The sequence below is a fragment of the Nannospalax galili genome, unplaced genomic scaffold (genome assembly GCF_000622305.1).
Source record: "Nannospalax galili isolate Female #2095 unplaced genomic scaffold, S.galili_v1.0 scaffold1062, whole genome shotgun sequence".
NCBI lineage: Eukaryota > Metazoa > Chordata > Mammalia > Rodentia > Spalacidae > Nannospalax > Nannospalax galili.
Genome location: NW_008348528.1, coordinates 385,144 through 403,532, shown reverse-complemented (window position 1 = coordinate 403,532; position 18,389 = coordinate 385,144). Strand labels below are relative to the sequence as shown.

General features: G+C 40.6%; 1 protein-coding gene across 1 annotated transcript; it reads left to right on the top strand.

Moving 5' to 3' along the window:
* Positions 1-9,719: 9,719 nt before the first annotated feature.
* LOC103743885 (60S ribosomal protein L29-like) lies at positions 9,720-10,076 on the top strand. Its single transcript, XM_008845422.1, has one exon. It carries the CDS (start codon positions 9,720-9,722, stop codon positions 10,074-10,076), a length of 357 nt encoding a protein of 118 aa, XP_008843644.1.
* The last annotated feature ends 8,313 nt before the right edge of the window (positions 10,077-18,389 follow it).

Sequence of the window (18,389 nt, the reverse complement as noted above, 5' to 3'; positions counted from 1 at the left end):
TAAATTCACTGAATTCTTTTATCATGTTTATAATTGTTCTTTTGAGTTCCATGTCCTGCATTATCTCTAGGGGGTTCTCACTGTACTTCTCTAGAGGAGTATTGGTATTTGGGGGGATATGTTATTTTGGTTTTTCATGTTATTATTCTTTCTCTATGATTTTGACATGTGAATTTCTTTTGTAGTTTCTGATTCTTGTGTGAAACTCAAGCCTTCAAGTTTAGGTCTGCTTCTTTTTTGAACTTTATGTGTCTTTGTGGTTTACTTTTTGGGCAGGAAAGCCTGGTTCCTCTAAGCTTCCATTTCTCTCATTTGATTTTATATTGGAGTGGACAGATTGCTTTTTTCTTCAAGAGTTCCCACAGAGGCCCAAGTCTAGATGAGGATCAGATGGTCTCAGGCTTTCTCTTAAGGTCTGGATCCCTCCAGGTTAGATTTTGGCCTCAGGAATTTGGAGGTTGGACTGGCCTGGGAGTCGGGCCCAGGAAATATTCTGGTCTAGGGCATTGTTGGCCATGTCACCCAGAGATGCAAAGGAAGATGGCGGCTAGAATTCGGCCCCAAGGACCCCTGGGGACTGTACTGAGGAGCTAGCTTGGTCTGGATGCAAAGGTCCAGGAAGAGGAAAGGTCAGCCCTAGCCTCCAGGAAAGAGGTTGAGGTTTTGTGCAGACCCAGGGAGGCATAGGGAGGTGAGGGCCAGGCCAGGCCCAGAGCGCCCCCGGGGACCTGAGAAGGAACTGAGTTGCTCTGGATGCACAGGATCAGGAAGCAGTGGTGGTTCCCCAGGTGTTTGGGCACCAAGACAAGTAATGGGACAGGGCCCAGGCTAAAGGAGAGACCAGTGGGGGTGATGGGAGGGTGAGTGAGGCTGGGGGAGTCAAGGCGCGGAGGGCCCAATCAACTTACCAGGGAGAGAGAAGCCTGCTGGTTGGAGAGAGGCCTGAGAGTCCTGCAGGCCCAGGGAAGCAGAGGGAGATGAGGGTGGGGCCAGGCCCAGAGCAGTGTCTTTTTGAGACAGGGTCTCTCTGTAGCCCCAAATGACCTGTAACTCATTATGTAGACCATCCCAGCTGGCCTTGAGCTCACGGAGCTCCTCCTACCTCTGCCTCCTGAGTGCTGGGACTGCAGACATACACCACCATGCTGGATCATCATGTACAATTTTATGAATGACATTCAACTAAACTTTAACTTATTTATTTATTTATTTATTTATTTATTTATTTATTTGGTCTTTTTGAAACAGGTTCTCCTTGTAGCCCCAGCTGCCCTGGAACTCACTATGTACACAAGACTGGCTTTGAACTCACAGAGATCTGCCTGCCTCTGTGCCCCCCAAGTCCTGGGATTACAGCCATGTACCACCATGCCTAGCCTTCAACTAAACTTTAAAAATGAGTTTGTATACATGTATATTTAAAAGGAATAGACTTTGTAGATAGAGAAAATGGGGTCCAAATTCTATCTCTGTCTCTCTCTTAGGGGTGAATTTTGGTGAGTTAAATAAATGTTTCTGTCAAAATTTTTCATTTTGTAAAGAAAAATAGTTCCAAATGGTGCTGGAAGAACTCACAGGGCTGATATACAAAGGAACACACATGCATATAAATGTGCACACAAATTACACCTGCTTCTCTTCATCTCTATCTCGGGTGTCTTGGACTAAAAATGTCTTAAATGTTTTAAACTGCAGGCCATGGAGAATTACAATGGTGGTCATTGTTCTGACTGTAATTAGAGCAGCTGGAGTGCATTGATAGTTGTATATTTGCCATATTTGATCCTCCTATTTACCCTAAGAGATCGCCAATATTCAATTTTGTAGATTTTGAAACCCAGGCTGACCAAGTTGAATAACTTTGACTGTTGCCACACAACATATACCATGAAAGTGATTTTGAGATTAGGATTCTTTAGGAGTTCTTTTGCTGACAATTTGTGATGACCAATCAATAGTAAGATATCAGGTATAGAGTTAAGACCTGATAAAATTGTTTCCTTATGGAAAAATGTTGAGACATGTAAGAAGTGTCCTTCTGCTTCCCTTCCTTCCTTATTCCTCTCCCTCCCTCCCTCTCTCCCTACTTTCCTCTGTCTCTCCCTCCCTCCTTTCCTCCCTCCTTCCCTTTCTCCCTCTCTCCCGCCCACCCCTCCCCTTCCCCCTTTCCTTCATAGCGATCTTTTCTTTCCACTTTGTGTGTTACAACTTTTTCACCCTCCTCCATGCTTGTTAGGGAACTTAGTGACTTTCACCAGTCTGTCATTACAATGTGCACCCTACAAGCAATATTAGCCTAAAGGCAGCTATCTGATCTTCTTGTGGGCCACAATTGTCTTACCTGAATAATAATTGTTAGGAATATTCTGAAGATTTAGTGATGAGACCCACATATTTAGATAGAAAACATTGCAGAACTATTTAGCATCAGAATAAGTGGTTTATTGGTCAAAAGCAGGAAAATCGTGTATTTTGTCATTCAACTTCCATGTTAATTATATTAGCATCTTTGTTCATGAAGGAAAGCTTTTTAAAAAAGTGGAAATCACAGAATGTTTGAGTCTTGGTTCATCCATTTACCACCAGCTCTGCAGTCTTGAAGTAGCAAATGTTCTGAATCAAAGCCTCAAAATCAACTAAAGACATAAAAACAACATAGAACAAGCGAGGAAGCGATGGGGGAAGAGAGGAAGACAGGACCGAAGACTCAGGGCTGGCCAGACGCCTTACATTTGTGATCTTACAGAATTCTTCACAAAAGCATAAAAGCAAAGACAATGAGAAGTACTACCTTCCTAGGTATCATAATTAATAGCAATATTTTAGTTCTAATTTTGAGATCAACAAAAATAGGATCCTGATCCAAGACTGAAGCTAGTTCTATCCAGGGGCAGGGTGAGTGATATTACCGCCAGTGGGGTGTGTGTATATGTGTGCGTGTGTGGTGTATGAAATATTCAAAATCCGAAGTTAAGGAATTTGTTAATATGTCCACATACAACTCCTCTGCCATTCACAGCACATTCTGACCACCAGTAGTAGCTGACATCACACAGATTTAGTGAGAGGTAGATAACTAGATATGCTTCCATCCAACAGGCCACTTCTTTGTTCTGTGATTCAAAGCCATACTCTGGCTGGGCCCACACATAAAGATGAATTAATGCATTTAATTACTAAATTGTTGAAAATAAGAAAAAGGAGGAAAAAAGTATGTAAGATGTGAGTAGATGTTTTGTTGAAATGCATGAAGGTAAATCTGTGGAGATGCAGTTTCAAATGGAGCGTTTCAAAAGGGAGCACACCAATCCATAGATTTGGGGTCAAGTAGAATAAGCAACCTTGGAGAGGTCACCCTGAGTAAGGTATGGAGACTGCACTCTGAGGACGAAAGGAGCCCAGAAAGTGACTCTCAGGAGTTGAAAGTGCCACCGACAGATCTATAGAGGTGGAGCACAACAGTTCTCAAGCTGTATTTCTTAAAAGATTGACTTATTGAGTAGGTCTAGGGTTTCTCAACACTTAGAGCAAAGTGAACATCTCTTCTTCTCTTCATTAAAAAGCCTCATACAATAAAAATAAAATATAATTAAAAATTCAAAAGACTGAAAAATCATCAAAATAAATCAAATGCTACAGTACAGACATACTTTATGCATGTGGGGGGATTGAGGGGGTGTGAGGGGCAAGAGTTTTGCCTATTTTACCATGTAGTGAGACTACCAGTATTTTAAAGCTAATAGCACTATGCTAGCATAAATATCCGTGGAGCTGTCATTTACAGTAATACTGATACAAATAGTATATTCTACCCTTTACCCCCATAGTTTCTTGCATAACCCTCCATCTCTCCCTCCCATTTAAATACTCCCATGTTACTCATTTCTCCCTTGGTAACACCTGTCTTCTGTTCTTCTCTCTCAGGCTCCTTTCCCTTTACCTCCCTGGGAGCTTGAGAGAGGGGAACCATAGGAGACAGGTATCATCAAGAGTGAAATGAGGAGATGAGGGCACTTTAACTGGGGAGGGAGAAAGGAGTCTTAGACAGGGAGATAGAGAGGAGAGGTAAATAATGCCTAGCTGGCATTAAAAAAACCCAGAGGGAAACTTATTAGTTCAAAAACCTACTGAAAAATTACACATAAAATATCTCTACATGTGTCCATGTGTATAGCTGAAGGCTACATAACAAGAAAGAGTGCCAGACAGGAGAAACCTCCCTTCAAGCTGTTGGCCAAAGTACTCCAAAAGACTCCCAAAATTATACAGGCTATTGCCACAGCCCTTGATTGCTTCCCAGAACTTGGAGGTAAGACCCTATTGATGAAGACAGAACAAACTTTGGGCACAGGACTTGGAGCAAGAGAGCTGGAACTGACCTGGAAGCCACCTCCCTGAAGGTCAGCTCTTATAGTTTTGGAGAACACTATGCAAGCTATTAAGGGAGAACATCAACTAATGATCCAACCCCAGCTTTAAGGTCTAATAGACAGAACAATGTAGATGTAGAGGTTGGATTGTATCACTTAGGGCTGGGCACCTCACAGATACTTATTCTTTGCATTTGACCAGCTGTGGAACTTTGTAATAATCTCTGTGTGCAGCAAAAAGAAGATTCTTTGATGAGTGGTGAGCAGTACCCTGGTCTGTAAATATAATGAAAACCTTTACATTTAAAAAAATTATTTTTTGTGCCTGATCCTTTTTTTTTAATTAGAAGAAGTATTTCATTATAGCTTTAATGTACTCAATAACAATTTCCAGAACAAAGATACATCTCTTTCAAAAGTGGCTATAAAATTTCTAGGTTCACAGTTGAATTAATGCAGTATTGAACTCAGTATAAACACTGCAAGACATAAAATTGAATGAGTTTTAAAATATATTGTTTCTTACAGAAAGACTTACTGTTTTTTTGCTAATAAAACTTAGATATTGGTGCATGCGTCTCTAATCTGTATGTATCTGATTATTACTAGTCACAGTCAGTTGCACTTGGATCCTTGGCACTGGTGTATGGATATAAAGTCATTGGGTAGATTTCAATGGTAATGTTTAGCACCTCTACTAATTAAAACATGATGTAAATTTTTATGCTTCTCCCTCACTGGCAATATTCAGGCCCACGCTGGTGACTGCATCAGTGCATCTTCCCACTTTCCCTTCTGATGGGGATGTTTAGAAGCCTGGTGCAAGCCCACTGGTTCCTTCTGTCTGCAGTCACTGACCAGAACTGCAGTTCCCCTGGCCTGGGCCCCTGCTTGTCTGCCTTTACCTGACCGCTGATTTCTGAGAAGATGCATTTTCTAGTCTCATCCTAGGTTAATTGTAATATTTATTCATCTCCTGCAAACTAGGAGACACTTTTTGCACCATGTTCATAATACTCATTGAATTGTTGCCTCGTGTAGCTCAAGTGACTCATCAGGGGAAATACAGAACTCCTCAAGTGTCAGGTTCAAACTAGAAGCCCAAGAGATCGATCTTAGCATGTGTACAAACACACCGTGTCTTTGAAATGACACCCTCATGTTGCCTCGTGTAGCTCAAGTGACTCATCAGGGGAAATACAGAACTCCTCAAGAGTCAGGTTCAAACTAGAAGCCCAAGAGATTGATCTTACCATGTGTACAAACACACCGTGTCTTTGAAATGACACCCTCATATGTGTGACCTAAATTAGTTGATTGAATTCCTTATAGATGACAACTCATGCCTTCTGGGTTATGCACTGGATGAGGAAAGATGACAAATGTCAAAAGAGCCATGTTTTCAGATCAGCTTCATTATTATCACTATGCCCTTCAGAACAACTAAAGAACAAAATCTACAGGACCCAGCACATGTTCCTGAAACTTCTCTCCTCTGCTCTTGTTCTTACTCCCCTGCTTGATTTTGGAAAATACTTTGTACCCCAGTAGCTTCATAACCCTGTGAAGACCTCACATGCAAACACGTGGGCATTCCCTCACTGCCTATCCCACATAAAGCATTCAACGAAATGTGACTTTTGCGTTTGTTTTTAAGACATGCTCTTATGTAGCTCAAGCTGGCCTCAAACTCCCGGAGATCTCCCTGCCTCACCTCTTGACTGCTGGGGTTAGACATGTGCCTCACTTCACCGCATTTACCAAGGCTCTCTTTCTATTGTCATAGTGTTCCTTCTTAGTGACTAGCATACATGAGCGTACACAATTAGGGGAATCAGTGTGACAGCTTGCTTCATGAATAAATTAGATAATTAAATTAAGATAATTAGCATGTCTATCAACTTAAAGTGTTATCATTTCATTAGGGTGAAAATGTTCAAAATGCATGGGGCAGTGTTTTAACTGCGTTCATCCTGCAGGCCAGAGAACACCTGAATTTGCTGCTGTCATCTCCCTGTCAAACTGAGCCCATTGTTTAATCACGACCTCACCCAGTTCCCTCTACTCCTCCTGGCCTCTGGTAAGTGCTTGTGTGCTCCCATTTTCCCTGAGTATAACCTTGTCTATACATGGGTGGCATCATGTGCTGACTTCCTTCTGAATTGTATTTCATCTTGCTGTCTAGTACACATTTCCCTCCTCTATTGGTAGACATTTAGGATGATGTAATTTCAACATGGTAAACAGTGCTATGGTGACCACAGAGGACAGACGTCTCAACTGAAGGCTGATTTCATTTCACTTTAGTTAGATACTCAGTAGTGAGATTATTTGATTCAACGGCAGTTATATTTTTAATTTTCTTGGGAATCTTCAAACTTTTTTCCATAGTTGTAGCATTAATTCACATTACCTTGACACACTGTGTAAGAGTCCATTTATTGTGAAGTCTTGCAAATATTTGCTACTTGTGTGTGTTTTCACTGGTGTGTGTGTGTGTGTGTGTGTATGTGTAATGAAGAGAGAGAGAGAGAGAGATTTTTGTATGTTTCTGTGAGTTTGTGTGTGCTTGGTTTTACAATAATTGTCATTCTGTCTAGGGTGAAGATATGTGTCACTGTGTATTGCTAAATACTTTCTTGGTAGTTAGTGATATCGAAGAGTTCATGCCTGTGTTGGCCATCTCTAAATCTTTCCAGGACTCTCTTCTCAGTTCCTTAGTAAACTGAGCCATTTCTCAATTGGGCTACCTCAGTTCCTTATAAATTTGGGTTATTAAGTACTTGTCAGGTGTATACCTCACAATTTTTTTTCTCTCTCTGAAAGATGTATTTTAGCTTTATCCATTCCATCAGTTTAGACTGAGGTTGTAGCTCAGTGACAGAGAGGTTGCCTGGTGTGTACAAGGTCCGCGGTTCAGTCTTCAAACACATACACACACACACACACACATGTGTGTGTGTGTGCACACCTGTTTATAAACTTGTGAAGTTATTTTCAGTCTCTGTATTCTGTTCCATAGTCTCTGCCTCTGTTTCTTATGTCAGTGGTGTGCTGCTTGAATTTGATACTGGATGGTGTGATGATAATTCCTATTTGCTACTTCTGCTTGTCTCCTTGTTTTCTTCTTTAGAGTGGAATTCTCATTGTGCATAAACATGTCATGGGTACATATAGATTTCATGGCCTATAGCATTACCACATTCATTTAGTAATATCCAATTAGCATCCAAAAGCATACATTTTAGAAATAATGAAATGAGTTAATACCAAATGAAAATATAAGCCATTGTGTTACTGAGAATGTCTGAAGGTGCCAAGTTTGCAGGTAGATGCATGTGTCCAGACATATCCAAAGCCCCTTGGGATTATTGTTGTGAAGAATGAACCCTTCATATCCTAAGCACAAAGGCCAGGTACATGACAGTAAAATGGCAATGCAATGTGAATGGGTAAGCTGCATAAGTCGTGTAGACTGTAACACCACAGACTCAAAGCTGGGGATTACAGAGATTGCTCAGCGCTCCAGAGCATGTATTGTTCTCCAGAGGCCCACGGCGGTTCCAAGAACACTTATGGAAGGCACTCACAACACTCTGTAAGTCCATCTTGAGGGGATCTGTTGCCTTCTTCTGTTCTCAGCAAGTGCATGTATGACACGGTGCACTTAAGTACCTGCAGGCAAAACATCTCCCAGAATTCAAAGGTAAGACCCTACTGCCGAAGACTGACCATAATTCAGATGCAGGACTTGGACCAATGGAGCAGGAACTGACCTGGGAACCTTTTCCCTGAAGACTAGCTTTTATAGTCTTAGAGGATACTATGTAAGCTACTAAGGGAAAAAAAAATCAAACAATGGTCCAACCCAGTCCTAAAGCTGAATGACCATAAGGACTGGTGTAGCAAACTATCTCTATTGGTACTGATATCCTGGAGGAGGAAGGGTTGTAATCAGCAGATATCTAACTGGGCTAAAAGTCCTATCAATGGGTGTGAACTCATGGGTGGCACTGTAATTATAGCCAAATATACATGGCTGGAGAGTTCATGGATCCTAGAGAAAATCATATCTCTGTCACATCTCTATATAAATGAAATTTATTACCATACCCTAAATATGGATCCTTATATTTACAGACAAGCATACAGTATAAGACATCAAAGAACTTTCTTTTTGTAACAGCTGGAGGTTACCGCAGAGTTCCACAACTGGCCATGCACAGAGAATATATGTCTTAGAGATGCCCGCCCCTAGGTAACATATCTAAAGTGGAACCTCTGCTCCTAAGGCTCACAGAACATAGCAGAACCAGAAGTGGAGAGAACACTAGTGCATGCCTCGACTCTCACCAGCGAAGCTTCCTTGTACAGCAGAGTATGATGACCACAGAAGGCCACAACTGGCTAAGTTTTAGAGAATAAGGGACTTCAGAGTGTGTGTTCCTGGATAGAACTCCCATATTAAACCTCACCCACCCATGGCTCAGCGACCATTGCAGAGGGTGGAGGGAGATTGTAAGAACAATGTTTGGTCCATGAACATAGAGAAACAGAGGCTTTCAGGCCACTGGAAGCCTTCTCATGTGACCTTGTGGCAATGATGGCATCAAACACAAGACCCATGCCAACTCAACCAGACAAAGGCCAGAGGGATGCGAGGGAAATGGGTGGTGGACCATCTCCAGCCTGAGAGCTGTTGGAGACTGATTACTGCTGGGTGAGGGAAAGTAGACCTTCCTTAAGACCTCTAGATGGGCTGAATAGACTCCAGTGGATGAACTTGCACTCAATGATACATGGGTAAAATATTGGACCGAATGTATACCAGAATACATGAAGCCCAGGTGGGGGTTGTGGGAGTATGGATGGGGGCAGAGGCCTTTATTTGATTAAGAACTTTTGTATGAAATGTACAAAAGCTCAATAAAATATATTTAAAAAAATTAAATATATCCTCTAAGTCCATTAAAAATAAAAAAATAAAAAATGAATCTTTAAAAAATTAAAGTTGGAAGATGGAGTTAAACTACAGTATTGACAAATTTATTTTATGTGTATGAGTGTTTTGCCTGCATGTTTGTAAATGTACAGGTGTTGTGTAATGCCCATTGAGGCTAGAAGAGGGCTCTGTATCCCTAGAACTAGAGTTAAGGACAGTTGTTAGCCATCATGTGGGTGCTGGGAACTGAACTTGTGTCCTCTGCAAGAGCAGTCAGTGCTCTTAACTGCTAAGCTATCTCTTCAGCCCCTAGAGGCCTTTAAATTTTTTTCCAGGCACTTTGGAGCTATAGGTTACAGAGTAGACATAGCAATTCCAAGGACTACACATACCAATCAGTTCTGAAGATGGCACAGAAGTGGCATCAAGAAACCCCGATCACAAGATGTGAATCTCCTAAAGGGATATATCCCAAGCTTCTGAGGAGCATGCATTTTACCAGGAAGCTCAAGAAGAAGATGCCGGAAAACAGTTCTGAGACCATGAGTGCAGGAGCTGAAGCTGTCAAGGCCTCTGTAAAGCCCAAAGAGGTGAAGGCCAAGATCCCAAAGGGTCTCAACCACAAGCTCCATCAACTTGCCTTCATTGCTCATCCCAAGCTTGGGAAGTGTGCTTGTGTCCACATTGCCAAGGGTCACAGGCTTTGCCCACCAAAGGCCAAGGTCAAACCAAGACCCAGGCTCTACCTCTGGCTCCCACTTTAACTCAGGCTCCCAAAGGTGTCCAGGTTCCCCATGAAGGCCCCATAGTAGAGGCTTCTGTGTACTAATGTGAGACTAGAAAGATTGGTGAACCACCCTGGCTAACACCTTCAGATGACTGTTGTCTTATCTGTTTTTACAAATAAAACCAAGGAAAGAAAAAAGGGAAGGAATACAGAGAAGTTGAGGAACACGAATTAAGTCTGGGGACCCAGAGAGATGTCTTCTCTGTTAAAGCTGAGTCAGTTTCTTTATTGGGAGGTTTTAAATTATTGTTTCTAACTCCTTATTTTTTGCCCCTTCAAATGCTAAGCTGTGATTCAGTCTTGGTGGGTTGTGTGTTTCTTGCAATTTACCCACTTCTCCCAAGTTGTCCAATATGTTGGGAAATTATTCATGATGACTGCATGATCATTTTTTCTTGTGTTATCAATGATTATTTTCCCTTTTGCTTTTAGGATTTTATTTATTTGAATTTTCTTTTTTTTGTAGTCATATTAAAGTTTTGCCAATTTATTGATCTAGTTTTAAAGAACCACCCTTGAGTCTCATTAGTTTCTTCTACTGTCTTCATAATCTTCATTCATTTCTGTTCTAATAATTATTAGTTAATTTCTTCTGCTGTTTGTGAATAGCTGTTCTTTCTTTTAATATAAACCAATGATGAGTAAAACAAGACTGTGTGTTTGAGATATTTTATTTTTTTAATGTAAGCATTTATTACTGTAAGTGTTTCTCTTAAATATTCTTTGCTGAATCCCATAATTTTGCTGTATTGTATTTATAATTTCATTTGTGCTGATATAGCCTTTGATTATTTCCCTCTTGATTTCTCTTTGATCCATTGGTCTTTTCCTATTGTTTTATTTTTTTAGGTTTAGACATTTAAGAATTATTTAATTTTCTACTGTTATAAGATTTAATTATTTCTAAAGCAGATAAAACACATTTTGGAGCCCATGATCTATTATGGAGAATATCTCATGTCCCCTCCATGGTCTGTCATAGAGAAAAATCTCATGTCCACTCTAGAAATATCCATATATGTGGCTTTGGATGGAGTATTCCTTGAGCATCTATTAGGCTCATATGATTTTAGAATTATTCAAATCTGATGTTTCTGATTTTATGTCTGGATCAGTTGTGGAAAGTGAGGTGCTGCTGATATCTGATATTATTGCAACATTCTTTCACTATTTGGCTTTGTTAGTATTTAATTGATATATTTCAGTTCTCTGATGCTGGATGCATACGCAATTGCACTTATTATATTTTCTTGATGAACTGATCTTTTTGTCATTTTGCAGTTTCCTTCTTTGATTCTTGTGATGGATCTTGACTGAAATTCTCGTTTTTTTCCCCCAAGCATATCCACACTAATTCTCTCCTTAATATTGCTTGAATAGAATAACTTTTCCCATCTTTCCACTCTGACCTTAGGGTGAATCTCCAGTAGACACATGGAGCTGAACTTTTGTTAGATATTACATTTATTGTTGTTTTAAATGTGTTTATGTCTTTTGAAGATGTATGCTATATTTAAAGTGGTTATTCAAAGGAAAAATATACTATTATAATCCGAGAAATATTTTTTGGTTCTTTTATACAATCATTGTTCCTTCTTAGGTGATATTTTTATGCCTATATTTATTTCTTTTGTAATATTTGCTTAGATTACCTCATCTTTTTCTTTTGTTTCTGCTTAAAAATGTCTTTGTGTATGCCAAAAAGCCTAGAGTTACACCAGTACACAAAGTGATCCTCTGTTATCTGAGGCAGGTATGTTCCAAGATCTCCTGTGAATGCCTGGATCCACAGATAGCACCAAACCCTACAAAAGCTATGCTCCTACACAAAAATACCTATGATAAAGTTCAAATTATGAACTAGGTACAGTCCTAAACTCTTACCAGTAGAGCTTCCTTATACAACAGAATGTGATGCACAAAGAAGGCCACAACTGGCCAAGTTTTAAAGAATAAGAGACTGTAGAGTGTAGGATAGAACTCCTATATGGAACCTCATCCATTGTGGAAGAGGGGACAGAAAGATTGTAAGAGCCAGGGCTGCTTCATGAACACAGGGAAGCAGAGGCTTTCAGGCCACTGGAAGTTTGCACATGTGAACTTGTGGCAATCAGAGCATCGAGCACAGGACCCATGTCAAGTCAAATAAACAAGGGCCCAAATGGGAGGCAAGAAATAAGTGGCAGGCCTTCACTAAACTGAGAGAACTATTCAAGATAGATTGCTGCTGGGTGAGGGAGTGTATGACTTACAAATGATCACTAGATGGGCTGACTAGACTCCAGTGGATGTATTTACATTTGGATACAAATGCCTGAATGAATAGGACTTAACATGTATGATGGAATACATGAAATTCAGTGGGGGCATGGGGAAGGCATGGATTAGGGAAGGGATCTAAATTTGATTAAGAACTGTTATATGAAATTATAAAGGCTCAATAAAAATATTAAAAATAAATTAGGCACAGTGAGTAATTACAAACAACAATTGATGATGAAATAGAACAATTGTAATGATATGCTATGGTAAAATTGCTGTCACCACCTCTCTTTCCCATTCAGGTCTTTATTAAGAAAAGTAAAGGTTACTTGAGCAGAAGCACTGGCATATGGTGATGGCCAATCTGATAACCCAGACAGCTATTAAGTGACTAACTGGCAGGTTGAAGCTAAGGTGGGGAATGCTGGACAGCAAGATGATTCACATCCTGAGTGGGGCAGAGCAGTATGGTAAAAAAAAAGTTCATCATGCTACTGTGAATGGCATGTCATTTAAAATGTGAAAATTGCTTATTTCTAGAGGTTTCCATTTCATAGTTTTAGACCGTGCTTGATTATACTTAACTGATTCTGCAGAAGATAAAACTGTAATGGTGTGTCAGTGGGTACTGTTTCAAATTGACAACAACTTAACTTCAAAAGCTATTTTAAGCTAATAAATTCAGTTGAATACAAACTCTTCTTTAACTATTTGCTCCATACCCATTTTATGGCACTGATATCACATTCTTCATTAAAGTTATGCTCTTTGTATTTGAGAGTTTACCAGCTTTCATCAACGTATTTTTGTCCATTCCATTCCTCTTCCAATTCCTCCTAGGCTCTCTGCTACATCCCCTTCCAGTTGCACTTCTTCTTTAATTTTACTTTTTAAAAAATACAACCCTGATTCCAATACTGCCTCCTGTATGTACATGGGTGTAGTACCATCCACTGAAGCATGGACAACCTACCACGGACCACACCTCTAAAGAACTCTGACTTTATTCGCTTGTTTGCTTTCTCTTGCTGTGATAAAACACTGACTAAAACCAACTTGGGGAGGATACACCTTATGCTTCCAAATTATGGTCCAGTATTGAGGGAATCAGGACAGGAACTCTGAGAGGGAACATGGAGGTAAGAACTGAGGCAGAGACCATGAAGAAATGCTGCTTCCTGGCCTGCTTTCTCTTGCTCCTCCACTTGTCTTTCCCATACTACCTAGGCCCATCTTCCCAGAGATGGCACCACCCACAGTGGGCTGGGCCCTCACATATCAAGCAATAATCAGGAAAATGCTCCACAGACAGGCTGACTGGTCAATCTGATGGAAGAAATCCCTCAATTGAGATTCCTTCTTTCCAAGAGACTCTAGTTTGTGTCAAGTTGACAAAACAAAACAGCACATTTTTCTAACCTCAGCAGCCATCAACCACCAATAACTCCTCAGCTAGGAGTGGGGCCTTAGGAGCTGTCAGGAGCTGGGTCAAGAGACACAGCTGTGTGGTGAAGTCAGACCACAATATGAGAAGAGCAAGAACCAAAAGGACTTTGTTCAACCTTCATAGTTCCTGAGACTGACACCTGGTCAAGACACCACCAGATCAGTCCTGTGGAAAGAAGGACTACCAGCCTCAGACTCAGACATGTCACATGGTAAGCAGCCCTGGGGAGAAAGGCTTAGGACAGGAGTAGTTTGTTGAATATGACGTGTGTTGTGTGATCAGCATTAAATACAAGGCTATTGTATTCATCTCCTTGTCCATCTGATCAGTGCTTGTGACAGGAGCCCCTCCCCCACTGATGCTCAAATTCTGACTGGCTTGATCTTGCGCAGGTCTTGTGCAAGGGACCACAGCTGCTGTCGGTTTATGAGTACAGGGGTCCTGTCCTGTCCAGGAGACACTATTTTGCAGCAGTCCTTTGAAGTTCTGGCTCCTAAGTCCATACATTCTTTTGCCCTTTTCTTGAGCCTTGGGGTGTTTGTGTATGTGATAATTATGTTACATTTACGGCTGAGAGCTATATTTTTTAGATTGTATATTCATTAGCAAATTTTTGTGATAATTATGTTTGATACTTTTCAGAACTTTTCTTTTTCAAAAATAATTTTATTTTTATTGAATTTTTGTGATTTCATGCCATATAGTTTGATGGTATTTAGATTCCCCTTCCCTATCCACACCTCCTCTTTATTGCCCTCCCACCCAATTTGATGTATTCTCTTATATGCGAAATATGGCCTATAGAGTCTGCTTTGTGTTCCCAAATGTTCTTCAGGGTAGGTCTATCCACTGGGCCCACCAAAAGTCCCATCCCTATCAAACACTGTCTCTCTGCCTTTCACACCCATCAATTGCCAAAAGTTCCTTAGATTGGATGGGATTTCTTACCCACTTTCCTATGTCTGTGCTGGGATTTTGTCTGGTTTGAGCTTGCATAGGACTTATACATGCTGTTACCATTGCTGTGAGTTCATATGAGTAACTGACCAGCTGTCTGTAAGACTCTGTTTCTTTGTGGTAATCTACCCTCTCTGGCTCTTACAATCTTTCCACCTCCTCTTCTGCAATTTTCCCAAAGTCTTGGAAGGAAGAGTTTTGAAATAGGTGTCCTATCAGGGATAATCGCCCTGCAGCCTCTTGTTCTCTGTACATTGGCCAATAGTGGGATTTTGTATCACCACCTGCTGTCTAAGGAAACTTCTTTAGTGAGAATTGAGAGATGTGTTCATCCTCTGTGTAGAGGTTTCATTAAAGATATTTCACTTACTACACATGCAATAAATATTGGAGATACCTGAAGGTTATATGACAAAAAGCAATGCCAAGCAGGAGAAACCTCCCATCAAGATGTTTGTCAGTGTAGTCCAAGAGACTATAGCCCATTATTGTCTCCCAGAACTTGAAGATAAGCCCTTATTGCTGAAGGCGCACAAGTGGGGCATAGGACTTGAAGCCCTGGAGCTGGACCTGGCCTGGAAGCCACCTTCCTGAAGACCAGCTCTCATGTTATCAGAGGACACTGTGCACAGGGAGAAAACCAATCAGTGGTCCTAACCAGCCGTAAACTTTCCTTTTAAAAGTGATTTATGCACCAGTGTTAAGAGTATTCGGAATTTTCTGTGTCTGCTTTTACCCATGAGTTGTATGTTTTCATAATTTTCATGTTATTACTTAGTATTCTTTCATTCAATGTAAAGAACTCCCTTTAGATTTTCTTTGGTGCAGTTCTAATCATCAGGAATTGCCACAGCTTTTATATGTCTGGGAGGTCTTTATTTCTCTTTAATTTCTGAAGGACAAGTTCAGCAGTAGGCTTTTTGTTTATTTTGTTTTCTATCAATATTTGGCATATCCTGGTAGGCTTGGATCCATCCTACTACCTGTAGGACAGGATTGCCTCCAAAACCTTGGTTTGTGACACTTAGACACTGGACTAGTTCAGATTCTACAGTTGCATTGTCAGACCACAGGTCTATTACCAGGTTTATGACTCAGTGTGGCTCCTACTGGATCCCTGGGGAACCTGCTGGAAGGTTACTCAGCAGTTCTGTATGGGGGCTAGATTGTCCCAAGACTTTAGCTGAGGGTCACAGGATTGTTTTTTAATATACAGCTGGACCAAAACTGGCAGTCCTCACTCAGGCAGTCGTGATTCCTGCTAGGTCCCTGAATGAACAGGACTGTTCCAGGACTGTGGTTAAGAAGCCCCAGAGCTAACTCCAGGACCACTTCATGATTCATAGTCAGGACTGGGATCAATCCCACATCACAGTGCTTTTGTTCAAGTAACCTTCATTTTACTTAATAATGGCCCGAGAGGGAAAGAGCACTTTAATGAGTTTATGAGAGTTGAGCTAGAGTTGAAGAATGGGAGGTATAGCAGAAGGATAGCTCACTGTAGGATCTTTGGTGAGCAGTGATGATAGTTGGGTTAAATAAGGACAAAATGGGATTTAACTAATCCCACAAGAGAGTGGGGCTGAGATCTGTTGCTGGGAAAGGATGAGCCTGCCACTTTGGTGAGGGCCTGGTTTCTCAGAATGCCTCTGTCTGGGTTTTTCAAACTCCTCTCTGAATTAAGCTTCTGCAAAGATGATTCTATCTACGGATAGATGTTAAGTTGTTGCTGTGTGGGAATATGAGCAGGATCTCCCCCATTCTGATGATGCTTTGAATATGCAATTCTTTATAGATGAACAGGATTCAAAGGAACAAAAGGGCATGGGGCTAGTTCAGGTGGTTCAAAAGGGCTAAAGACTAGAATCATTAAAGATGTGGAGGTAAGAAAAGAGGTTAAGAGATAGACCAATAGATAGAAAACACAGAATTTTAGATTCCAAAAATGAGATGTGATCTTATTTGGATCACTTGTAGCAGTATAGCTTAGAAAAGGTAACGTTGCAGTGCACATAAAATATACACCCAGAGAGGACCAGGAAGAACTACATGATGGATAAAGGAATCAATATGAAATCTTTGTATAGACTGGAAAGAGTTTTCAGTCTCAACATGATGAGGCATAATGAGAATTCTCTCACAGATTAGAATCTGAACAGTCATTTATGGCAAAAGAACAGAGCCCTGGAGTATATGTACATATTCATTCACTCTCTCTCTCTCTCTCTCTCTCTCTCTCTCTCTCTCTCTCCTCTCATTCACACACACACACAGAACCTGATGTTTCCTGTATCAAAAATCTGAAAGGCTCTAGAAGTGTGACATGTGCTCTTAGAGTGTATATATAGATTGTGATTAAGTATACCTATACAGTGAAGTGTAAAAGAAACCAAAGTTTTCCTAGCTCCACTCCTTATAGCTTTGTGGTTTTAAGTATAACCTGCAGCCTCAGTTGAATCATTTATAAACAAGGCTAGTGATAGCTTGCTATTCACTTCCTTAAAGATCAAATCTAAACATGTTATCAAGTGCCTAATATAGTTGCAGACCTCATCGTGGTTGAGAAGTATTCAGTTCCTTCTGAACCGAAGCAGGAAAAGTTCCTTGAGGACACCATCAAAGTAGGAACTACACATTGAAAAGAGAAAAAAAGATTCACATGGCTATGACTGATGTATGTATTATATATGGGTTTTTAACTACAAGAGAAAAAGCTTTTATTGAATAGTTTTAGAAGATTAAAAAAATCATTAAGTCCTCTATCTTTTTCAGTTCCTTAGTCTCTGTTTATGCTTCAATCTTAGGCTGTGTTTTCGTTAAGACTTCCTTAACGACTATTGTCAAAGCATGCTTGTATTGCTGAGCTTTGTCAAGTTGAGTACAAGAGATGTATGTTCCATCGGGCTAAGCTCACAAATACTTTCCAAACCAATGTATCCCTAGCCCTTGGCATAAAACCAGGTGCATGGATGACCCTCAGATATTTGTTGAGTATGGCTCCTTACCGAGGATGGGAATTCAGAGGAAAGGTTAATTCTACTGAGATCCTGCAAACTTAGGACAGGTAAAAAGTTTTTTCCATGTAGATGTCATCTACCTGTAGCAGCAGAAGCCAACTGATGAATTCACAGTTACTAATCTCCCTGATCCAGTGGTCCAGTTCCTCTCACCCAACCCTGGGCACTTAATTGTGTCTACACCTGAATATCTGACCATATTGCTGAGTGGTAATGGAGAGAAATAACTTTGCCCATCTAAGGACAGTTTCCAAACTACTGAAGTGGAAAATATCAGAGAAACAAGGTCACAACCCAGGCAATAGCAGCCACAAAAGGCACATGAGGATAAGGGGTCTTATTTGATTAGAAGGGCATCTTAGTCATGCAAATTAATGGAAATGAACTAAGGGTGGTTACCTTGGTGATAAGCAATGATGACAAGGGACTGGAAGCATATGGGCAAGGAAGAAACAGAATTATGTCATCTTACAGTGACTTATAAATAATGGCAAGAGGTTTGCAGAGGCAGATTGAAGGCATCCAGAGTGTTGTGCAATCAAGCCCCAGTGACACATGAAGGTGCTGCACAATCTGATGTGTGCAGTCTCATATGCCTGCTGTGCTG

Excerpts from the sequence above, each read along its gene's own strand:
- LOC103743885 (XM_008845422.1), top strand. The coding sequence starts at position 9,720 with ATGGCACAGAAGTGGCATCAAGAAACCCCGATCACAAGATGTGAATCT.